At 36.2% G+C, this 11,739-nt stretch overlaps 1 protein-coding gene across 1 annotated transcript; it reads left to right on the top strand.

The window, feature by feature from the left end:
- Window positions 1-1,857: 1,857 nt before the first annotated feature.
- Window positions 1,858-10,942, top strand: LOC112169366 (protein CHROMATIN REMODELING 25). The gene is made up of 21 exons (XM_024306395.2): window positions 1,858-2,114; window positions 2,514-2,900; window positions 3,204-3,290; window positions 3,414-3,654; window positions 3,720-3,845; window positions 3,940-3,996; window positions 4,069-4,155; window positions 4,606-4,701; window positions 4,882-4,932; window positions 5,606-5,680; window positions 5,793-5,879; window positions 6,281-6,372; window positions 6,471-6,603; window positions 7,363-7,482; window positions 7,588-7,701; window positions 7,811-7,894; window positions 8,010-8,087; window positions 8,177-8,232; window positions 8,809-8,998; window positions 9,086-9,184; window positions 10,407-10,942. Exons 1-21 carry the CDS (start codon window positions 1,861-1,863, stop codon window positions 10,767-10,769), a joined length of 2,877 nt encoding a protein of 958 aa, XP_024162163.1. The 5' UTR covers window positions 1,858-1,860; the 3' UTR covers window positions 10,770-10,942.
- The last annotated feature ends 797 nt before the right edge of the window (window positions 10,943-11,739 follow it).

The raw sequence follows: 11,739 nt of genomic DNA, 5'->3' as shown, positions 1-11,739 counted from the left end.
TTTTCCGGACCACTTGAATTCTTGAAATATCGCTTTATCAGTAGGTCACTATCGATTCTCTATTTTCTAAAATAAACGTCGGGTTTTCAAGTCAGCAAGTATATGAAAAATTAGACCATTGGGTGGTATCAAATGAAATTATCAGAAAGGAAAAGGAGCTGGGAAGGAGAGAAAACTAAAGAGAAGAAGATAAGGAGCTGAAGATGCATGAGACATGATTGAAGGACGTGGAAAAGGAAATCAAAGAGGAGGGGGAAAAAAAAAGCCAAATTTACGTGAGCATAAATAAATTGGAAACAGTACAACAAAACTGTATCCAAGTCTTTGGTTTTATATCTTCTTCTCTGTCCTATGCGTTTGGGTTCTCTAACATCCAACTCAGTGAATCATGAAAACTGACAGAATCTTGCCAATAATTAACATTGGAAACACAATGAAATCTGAACCAAGAAAGTAAGCAAACAGGACAGTAGTATCCAAATGTAGAGATTTGAATAAGGAAAACAGAAATATTGACAAACATGACAACTCGAGGGGTTTACCTATTGTTACCTGAGCAATAGGTGGAAAACCTCAAATGTGAGGTGGTACAATCAACAACCATACTGATGATCATCAGATGAGTAAGCCTTTCTAGTTGAGAAATTGGTGTACTGAAAGTCTGCAAGAATATAACTCTTAGTAACAACTTGTTTGGACAACAGCCTAGACCCAAGAATGATATTCCTCCATTATAAAACATAAAACAGAACGCTTTTCTAATTAAACTCCAGTACATTCACCAACAAAAACACCCTTCTTTGTTTATTTGAGAGAAAAAAAAATAGCCCAAGAAACTTATGAGTAGCAAGCACAAAGAGATAAGTAATCTTCCATTAATTGTTCTCTATCAATATTTTTTACGCATCTCAACCTTCAATTAAAATTAACAAAACAAAGCATCAAACCACAAAGCTACAGTTCTCCAGACTTTTGGGTTGCATCGAATCAAAATATGACAATAATTCCAAGCAATGAAAACACCTTAGATTTTTCAAAGTTTGGCAAAAACTTTGATCCCTGTCAGTATTCACGTTCAATCATCTTTCCCTCAAAAGTTTTTGTCCATCCATTTAGAACAAAGAGATTATTAACACCTACAAAAATTATAAATCAATCCCTCTAGCATGAATTACCCATAAGTAAATGATCGACCAAGAACACATCGAATACCCGCTTAGTCAGCAAGTCCATTATTAGACTATTAGTATTGTATATAGATGACAATGAATCAATCGTTAGAGCCGGAGTCAAAATCATACACCTTAACAAATATACAGAGGCCTAAACGGCAACAAAAAATAAAGACAAACGCAAAAAGTATGAAAACGATTGGATTAGTAAATTGAATCAATTGGATTCTACAATATATTCTACACATAAATGGAGGCACCGAGAATGAAAACGGCAAATCAAAGAACTGTAACGGTTTGTGTAATCCTCGCCGTCCGTATAATCCTTACAGCTGCTTGTACCATTACCCTTTTACCCTTATTTTATTTAATTGATTTGCTGTGAAGTTATATAAAGAGAGGGGTATTTGCAGGGTTTTTGAAAATTTAACCATAAGACTTATTGGCTTAATTAATACTGATAACTGAGAAGAGAATTGACCTAGTAGTTTGGTTCGACTCGCTGTAGAGTAACGCGGGACCTGTGTCCACGCTGACGTCAGCATTTCTTAGGAAAGAAATCTGAAAAAGAAGGGAGATATTTGTCATTTGCATGTAGCCGCCCACACGTTTTCCCGCCAAAATGCAAAAATTGAAGGTATTTAAATGAGAGCCCCCCCTTTTGTTTGCGAGAGTGTGAAGGAGAAGTATGGAAGACGAAGAAGAAGTCATCTCACTCTCCGATTCCTCCTCCGATTCCAGTTCCAGCGACGACTACACTGCCGACCCACACGACTTGGATCTCGGAGAGGAAGAAGAAGAAGAAGATCAAGAGCTCGAAAACGAACCAGAGGTTCAAAACGACGACGTACGCGAGAATCGTCGGAGACCCAAGGCCCGCCCTCCGCTTCCGCCGCCGTCCGGAAAAGATCGGAAATCGAAGAATGTCGATGCTCTCCTAAGGTGCCTCTGATTTCTAGGCTTGATTTCTGTTTTGGTTGATGAATTTAGCTGCGCAGTTTTTCAATTTCTACTGCTAGGGTTTGTTGTTTGTGGTGCGGAATTGGGCTTGATTTGGATTTTGTGGATTTATTTTATTGTTTTGGTTTCTGTGAAAATAGTTGAAATTAAAAGAAAAACAAGAGTTTTGATCATAGGGTAGTTCAGATTGTTTTAGTTTCTAAGAAATGATATTGCTTGAAATATGCTCTGTGGATTCAATTTAGGTTTTTTTATCGCGGAATTGTTTCGTCATTGGAGGGTTAAATAGGCTGGTTGGGGTTGGAATTGTTGGTATTGGGTTTTTGCTATTTCAAAATTTCTGTATTTGAACTGAAATTTGTGGCATTGGTGTTTTATCAGCGGCAACCTTGTGGTGAAAAGACAGCCTCTTCTTCCACGAGTTCTGTCGGTGACGGAAGGAGCAACAGTTTGTAGGAAACCGTTTAAACCACCATGCTCCAAAGGCTATGATGATGGAAATGACCAGCTCGCTCGGCGTCTCTCAGCACGCAGACGGTTTGTTCCCTGGGGCGGTTCATCAAGTGCACCGTTTTTTCCAGTTATTGAGAGGTTTCCTAGTTTGCCAAATGATGCTGAGAAAGATGTAGTGGAAGAGAGTGTGACCCTGCCACCTGGAATTGATCCTTTGGTCTTGTGGCAACCTGAAGAATTCGAGGATGGGGATGCTAATATGGTGCAGATAGTAGTGGACCCTCTGCTTGTTCGTTTCCTTCGACCACATCAAAGGTTTTCTCTAGATCCTAAAGCTGATTATCATTTTGTTTTTCTTTTGGATGTTCTATTTTTTTTATTTTATAATAATTCACATGACTACATTCTATCATTGCTACGAGTATAACGTAACTTTTGTCAAATTGTACATCGATATTCTTTTTATGAAGCTCTTTCAATTTGATGTTTTCCATGCCAAAATGTCAACTATTTTGCTTATTTGGATGAGGGTCTATAAATTTTTAAAAGTTCTAATTTACCTTGTGCTCTCAAATGGTTGTGGTTGCTTTTAATTGATGAGATGAAGTTTTGATGCAGAGAAGGGGTTCAATTCATGTTTGATTGTGCTGCGGGCATAAATAGTGCTGCAAATATACATGGATGTATTCTTGCAGATGATATGGGGTAGTCCACTCTCTCTCTCTCTCTCCCCCCCCCCTATGGATTTATATCTATTTCTTTTATGTGTTTATGTCTGGTCTAGGGATCATGCCCTCAGGTTTGTTCTTAATCTTGATACTTTTGCAGTTTGGGAAAGACATTGCAGTCAATCACATTACTTTATACCCTTCTTTACCAAGGGTTTGATGGGAAATCAATGGTTAAAAAGGCCATTATAGTCACTCCCACCAGTCTTGTGAGCAATTGGGAGGCTGAGATAAAGAAGTGGGTCGGAGACAGAGTTTGCCTCATTGCTCTGTGTGAAAGTACCAGAGATGATGTTGTTTCTGGAATTGATCAGTTCACAAGTGCTCGCAGCCGTTTGCAGGTAAAATTTGTGTAATAGTCTGACATTTATCTTTAAAGGTTGCACTCACAATCTATCCACTTCAGGTTCTAATTGTTTCTTACGAAACATTCCGAATGCATTGTACAAAGTTTAGCCACAGTGAATCGTGTGACCTTCTTATATGTGATGAGGCTCACAGGCTAAAGAATGACCAAACGATGACGAATAGGGTATGATGCCTAAAGTTTCATGTCTATCTGTCATTCATTATTAATACTATTTTGGGAAATTCCCCCCTGAAACCATACATGAATATTCTGTCAGGCATTGGCTGCTCTTTCATGCAAGCGGAGGATTTTGTTGTCAGGAACTCCAATGCAGGTAGGACTCAATTTTGTATGATGTCTCATGATTCCAAGTTGTTACTCATTTCCCTCCATATACAATGTGCAGAATGACCTAGAAGAGTTCTTTGCCATGGTCAACTTCACTAATCCAGGAATCTTAGGTGATGCTGCACATTTTCGTCGCTACTATGAGGTGAGCTGGTTGTCATACATTTCTATAGAGCCCTTGTGACCCTTAAGGATGTTTCATATCATGTTTATTGTTTCCTTTGTTATTAGTTTCTTTTTCTTTCTCTCTTTCTACTCCCTTTCAAAACAAAGCTAACTACGAATCTATTAAAATGAGTTATATGTTTTTTTGGTCTGAAAAATAAGTTCTTTATAGCAATATTGTTTTGCTTGCTCGCGCACACACACACATATATAAATATTTATATATAAAAAACTAATTAGTATGCCATGCACAGTAACATTTTTGGAATTGCAAGTGTTTGAGGATTATCTTATGATTGAAATATGCCAAATATTAAAGCTATATTAATTACTTTTCTACTTTTTGGTAAAAATAAAAAATCATTTGGTGAAAAAGACAACAAATTTCTACTTTTCCCACCATTGACATTTACATACATATTCTGTGAAGGCACCTATCATTTGTGGAAGAGAACCTAATGCCTGTGAAGAAGAGAGGAAACTAGGTCTTGAGCGCTCTTCAGAACTCAGTGCAAAAGTTAATCAGGTAACCTGATTCATTAAATTTTTAGCTCTTAAATGGGAATTGCTTACTGGATATCTTAAGTACGTTTGACCTGACTTTCCTAAAAAGAGTTGTATCAGCATCGTCCATCAAGTGTAGGAGTTGTGAATCATTATATTTTGCAAATCAGCATCTTGTTTATTATTCAATATACTTTTGCAGTTTATACTGCGGAGGACTAATGCACTACTTTCAAATCACCTGCCACCAAAGGTATGCCACTTATCTGGACTATATACCAAAAAATTATGGATATGTTGTGTGTGTGTCAGAACATAGTTAATTAGTTTCATTTACAAACTGGAATAGTTTACATACCCTCTACGTTCTGGGACCTATATGTCTTTTGAGTTTTATCACCTTCACTGCATATGTTGGTGCATGTGAACATAGTTAATGACCCATCACTTTAAGTTTGATGTACAAACTGTTTGCCATCTGAGTTCCAAGTTTTATCACCTTCCCTGGGTGTCCATGCTGATCAATAGTTTGCGCCTTTTGCAGTTAGGCAATACAGATGTATATTCACACTTGTGGAAAATAAGTCTATTATTATAAAATTGAAAAGAAAAATCATCTGTGAGTGTAATTACAGGAACTTATGACAGGAATGAGAGTAGTAGTGGATCTAAAAGTAGAAGTTGCTTACTCTATCTACTCTATGTGTTATCATTCCCTAAACCATAAACCTTACTTTCATTAGCATGATGGAACTTCATAGGTTTATACTGTAATGGATGTCCAGGTAGATACACTTTTCTATAGTTGCAACTTTCTCTAAGAGAGACGGTCAAAATTTTTGCTCAGACACGATTACTTATATTATTCATTTTTGTTTCAAAGTTTGTTTACTTCTGAATATCTGTGTTTTGTTCTCCTCTTGCAGATAATTGAAGTTGTCTGTTGCAAGTTGACTCCTCTCCAATTGGACCTTTATAACCATTTTATACATTCCAAAAATGTGCGTTCTCGTTTAGTGGTCTCACAAGTAGTTTCTCATAGATGCTGAACTTTTGGAGTTAATGAACAGACTGTTTGACAGGGAATGGTTTATTTGTTTCTCTCAAGTACAGGTTAAACGAGCAATCTCAGAAGACACAAAGCAAACAAAAATATTAGCTTATATAACTGCTTTAAAGAAGCTATGCAATCATCCAAAGGTATGTCATATATATAGACATTCTGATACATATGCATGCACATTCATGATTTGATTGGGATAGTTTGGATCTATACTGGGACACGTGATATTCTTGGTATGAAATATTAATACCCCCCTTGATTTTTCTTTTAAAACATATTTTTATTGTCTTTATAAGCATCCACATACAGATCATCTCTTTTTTTTTTTTTCAAGTACAAAAGGGAAATTCAGATCCAACAAAAACCATGTATGCTCTGGACTCTTGGACATAGGCTTTCAGGGAGTTTGGATTATATAAATTTCCCAGATATAGTCATTAGGATTGGACTTTTTGCTTACCTCTTCTACCTTCACAGTTATTTATTTCAAGTTAGAGTTTGGTTGCTTTCATCCTCATGAAAGGTGTTCATCTTGTAGCTCATCTATGATACTATAAAAAGTGGAAGTCCAGGAACTTCAGGTTTTGAGGACTGCATTCGCTTTTTCCCTCCACAGATGTTCTCTGGAAGGTATTTTTGTCTTTTCCCCCAATTTGAGAATCCAACATACAACACATCACTTTTTATATTTATTTTTAAAATTTTTAAGTTTTCTTTTATGCTATTAGATCTGGATCATGGACTGGCGGAGATGGGGCTTGGGTTGAACTGTCAGGAAAGATGCATGTTTTAGCTAGGTTACTTGCCCAATTACGAAAGAAGACTGATGACCGTATTGTCCTTGTCTCAAACTATACGCAGGTAATGTTGTGCAATGATTCTAGAACATAATGTGAGTGTGTGTATATCCATATATCTTCTCAGCCTCTTGTTCTTTCTGGTCTGGAGGCAGCATATGTTTTTCAAATAATAGATCATCACCATCAATTAGGAGACTTCTTTCCTTGTTAAAATACGGTGGTATATGTAATTAGAAGAAAGCCCAAATTTTTCTGTTTTCATTCAGACAATATACCCTAATATCTCAATTTTGCTAATCTTGAAGTTGGTGACTGGTTCTGTACTTTCTTTCATTGAAAATATCTTGAGGTTGGATAAAAGACCTTTGAAAATTGGACCCTTTCTAATTTCTGGTGCAAGTATCATTTTGGTCATTTGATTCTCTTCCCCTTTTTGACCCATCCATGATTAGATGGAAAATGTTTACTTGGTCTACTGCTCTTAGAAGAGTAAATACAATACCTGAAATCTGATGTTTTCTTATGGAGTTCTCTACTGGTGACTGTTGCTTATTTAGTCATTTGTCAATCCTTAAGTGTAATGCGGTGTTAGTTATTTTATTAGCAGATGTTAAAGGTTATAATGGAACCTCTGGTGACTTGCTTGTTAACTGATGCTGCACTTATGTTTATTTTGTGTTAATTAAGTTATCTCTTTTTCAAAAGGAAACACTTTAATATCTAAATTCAACATTTGGTCATACGCATTCATTTCCACAAGTTCTCTGTGGAAGGAACTAGGCTTCAACTTGTCCTTTTGTATGTTAATGTCATGTATCAGACACTGGACCTTTTTGCCCAATTATGCCGAGAAAGAAGATACCCATATTTGAGGCTTGACGGAACAACTTCTATCAGTAAAAGACAGAAATTAGTAAACCAATTCAATGACCCCTCAAAGGTATATACTTTCTAATGCAAACAGATTCTTTAAATTTCTTCTTTATGTTTCTCTTAGGATTTGGGTTTATTTATGATAAATAATTGTAACCGGAACATTTTGTAGGTTGAATTTGCATTTCTCTTAAGCAGTAAGGCTGGTGGCTGTGGTCTCAATTTGATAGGCGGAAATCGACTGGTGTTGTTTGATCCTGATTGGAATCCAGCGAATGATAAACAAGTAATTGTTTAAGTTAAGCTTTATATGTACAGCTGAGAAGAGATCATAAAATATGCAGTCCCCTACGGTTATTCTTATTGTTTGTTTTCTTCATCTTTCCCATGTGAAGGCTGCTGCTAGAGTTTGGAGGGATGGGCAAAAGAAGAGAGTATACATTTATAGATTTTTGAGTACTGGAACAATCGAAGAAAAGGTTTTCATGTGGCACTCTTGTGTTATTATCATTTGTTTCATTCTGCATTTATATGATCAATGCAATTAATCTTTTATGATTCTTATTTTTAATAAATCATCCTCATCTTCTACAGGTCTACCAACGTCAGATGTCAAAAGAAGGGCTTCAAAAAGTTATTCAGAAGGAACAAGCCGATAGCCCGATGGCACAGGTCTGGATTTGTAGCTGTTTCCTTCTTAGTGATTGTTTGTTTCCTTTAAAAGTTTAAATATATTTTATACAGAAGTATTTTTGTTCCAGGGGAATCTTTCAATTGAGGACCTACGCGATTTGTTCACATTTCATGAGAATGTGAGGTAATGTCATCTCCTCTATCTTGAAATCCCTTTCCAGGTCTTGTGCTTTACTGCAATATCATCATCTATATATCTGCTATAAGAAAGAATTTAATGAAAAGGTTGTTCAAGTTTTGGAACCATGGGTTTTGAACTTGAATTGGTGGAACCAATATTGATACATTTCATTACTTATCTTTTTGTATATATGGATTAGTGATAGCTTTCACTTTTCATTTACAGTTGAAAATCTTATACATAGTTTCAATGGAAGTTCCTAAACTTCTATGTAGAACAGTAGGATATAACTCATATAAGAGTAAACTTAGCATATGTATCACAACAGTGCTAGGTCATGCATGTAAGCATTTAGCCAGCACCTGTACCACAGTAGGTAATAAAGTACTAGAAAATTCTTTTTATGTCTGGGAATGAAGCTTTGCATTTGTGTTTGGTAATTGTCTTTACCCTTTTGAGTTTTTTTGTTTTGTTTTTGTTTTTGTTTTTGCTGGAAATGCTGGTTAAACTGAATGTCAAATGTTGTTTTCATGCCGCTGTAATTCATCCTGTTAATGGGTGTTATAAATTTTTTTATAGGTCTGATGTGCATGAGAAGATGAACTGCAACCGTTGTCAAACTTATCATGATACACCTCAGAGTACAGCAGAGGAAGATATAAACCAATCAACTTATAAAAGCAGCGAGTCTGCACTAGAAATCTCTGATATAGGTGGATTTGCAGAAATTACTGGATGCTTACAGAAGTTAAAGAGCTCAGAAAAGCAGGTTGGTTTTTGTAATTGTCATAGGTACTGTACTAATACCCTTCTACACTTCATTTCTTAACTGTACAGAAATATTTTCTTTTCTCAGATCGGGACACCTCTAGAGGAAGATTTAAGTAACTGGGGGCATCATTTCTTCTCTACTTCAGTACCCGATGCTATTCTCCAAGCTTCAGCTGGTGATGAGGTATGATATAAGTTTTCCCCTGCTGACAAGCTTTGAATTATTGAGATATTAAATTTACTCAAAAAAAGAAAAAGAAAAATAGTATTGATATTTTAATGTTTGTCGTAAACTGTAACATAAAATTCTGTTGCAAAGATGATGAAAAGTTAAGGGAAGTATCTCTAAAACTGTGACTCTGAATCTAGAGTCAAATTTGCATCTTCTCTAACACCTTGCTAGGTTTTTGAACTTTTTGTTACTAGGTGTTTTATTTTTGTTCTTTTTTAAACTTTAACGCCTACTTATTTTAGGAGACTATGTGATATACTCATTGAAGCATATCCGACACTGATGTTAGCCATGCCTATCAACTTAACCATTTAATGCTTTTGTTATAAAAATGTTTTAGGTTTTTACCTAAATTTCCAGTGCTGTTCATTGCTTAAGATAAGGAAGTCTGATGTAAACACTTTAAAAGGTAATAGCATGTATTATTGGAGAACAAGGTACTAGCATGTTTAACAACACAAATCTCCTTGTTTAGTGTGGCAATGGCTACCACCCCTTTTTTCTTTCTCACTCTCAGGCCTCAGGGCTGTTTTATTCTCCATTTTATTATTGTTGCTAATTATTTATTGGAAACAAATGATCACATCAGTTTTCCGCATTTGACATTCATGTACTTATGAGAATATGCTGTGAAACAGAAAACAGATATCATGACATTATCCATTCGTGGAAGTGATGTATATATATATATATATATATATATATACAGATCCTATCCAGAGCGGAGCTCCGCTTTGAAAATTAACGTGTGAAGTTCGAGTTTTGGGTCACTTTTCGGTCGCGTATCTACATCTCAACCATTCAGTTTTTAGGTATTAGTGTATAGATCGTCTCTGCAAATTTTCAGCCAAAATGATGATCGTTAAGGCATTGATAATTGCCTTAAAGCTAGTACGGTTCAGGTTGACAGATTCAGTCCGTCCATTGGTTTAAGCGAGTTAGATACCTTAACGATCATCAGTTTGGCTGAAAATTTGCAGAGATGATCTATACACTAGCACCTAAAAACTGAACGGTCGAGATATGGATATGAGACCGAAAAGTGACCCAAAACTCGAACTTCACACGTTAATTTCAAAGCGGAGCTCCGCTCTGGATAGGATCTGTATATATATATATATATATTGTAATGGGATGACCTTTCGAAAAGCAAGATTAAATAATGGTGTTTCAGGTCACATTTGTTTTTACAAACCAAGTGGACGGGAAGCTTGTGCCTATAGAATCAAAAGCAAGTCCAAAGATGCAGGGAGAAGAAGGAAAAGAGAATATTTTCAAATCAAAGCAAAACCTGAATCAGAAATCCATGCTAATGTCTTGGCAAAGAAAACCACTTGAATCTCTTTCTTCAAGTGTAAATACTGCCAGAAGCACCTTATCAGCCCCTTTCAGGCCCTCACAAAACACCACTGTGCAATCAGGGATAACCTCTATAAAGGGTTCAGTAGCATTGAAGCCTAAACTCTCTCTTGGAAATCGGTTGCCCCAGAAAAGATCTTCTCCTGATACTGTTGAACATGATGATGATTTTCAGTAAATCTTACTAACAGTTATTATCATTGTTAATATGTGATTGTATTTCTAGAGATCAACAAATTAAGGTGTCTCACATCATTTTACAATTAAAACTAGGCGGAATCATATTATGGTGGCCTAGATTCTGTTGTAAGGATGCACTCAAATTATCATATAGTTTTTCGTTTTTTGTAAGAAACAGAATATGGTTTCTAACTTCAGTGCTTATAGAATACCATATTATGATAGAAATGACATTCAAGACAGTCTGCTTTAAGTTGTATCGCTTGGGAAGATTGGTAAACGAATATGCAGTTGCTGATTTCTATCCCTACTTGTTTCATAGGGTTGATACTCTGAAGCAAGCTTCTCTTTAGAGTGATGGACTAGAGAGCATGAAATATCATGTTTCTTTCTTTTGCAAGTTCATATGTTCTTGGTCATGTTTTGCACACTATTTATGACGTTTTGGATATGAGATCAGTACACTATTTAGGTAGTCAGTCATCAAACACTGAATATGCTCGTATTATAGCGACGCTAGAGATCATTCTTCTACCAGTCTAATCACAGTTCATTTATTATTATTATTTTTTGTTAACCATTAGATTATTATGAGCTGTGACAAAGCACTTTAGTCACTTTAGTGTTTCATTCTCTGCTTGCTCTATTTTGAATAACTGACCGGTTGTGGGATACTCATCGGTGATGAGATTTCGCCCATGGGGTCTTGGTGATTATCCTGGGGCGGTCAGTTAATAATCTAGGGCACCATGTGAATCCGGCAGTGGGTATTGGATTGGTGTTTATGTCTCTGTGCCCCTAATCCTTGCTTCTAATTGTTTCAGCCGTAACCAAGGTGGCTGGGTCTGGTGGCGGTAGATGGGGTTGGCCGCAGTTGAAGGACAACCAAAGTAAAAAAAAAAAAACACTAGCTCATTGCTTCACTTGTTAGGCCTCGTTTGGTTTGCGGAAAGGAAAGTAATTTCTTT

Source organism: Rosa chinensis, chromosome 6, assembly GCF_002994745.2.
Source record: "Rosa chinensis cultivar Old Blush chromosome 6, RchiOBHm-V2, whole genome shotgun sequence".
NCBI classification, from domain to species: Eukaryota; Viridiplantae; Streptophyta; class Magnoliopsida; order Rosales; family Rosaceae; genus Rosa; species Rosa chinensis.
The sequence above is the reverse complement of the archived record's forward strand: the minus strand, read 5'-3'. Positions and strand labels throughout refer to the sequence as shown.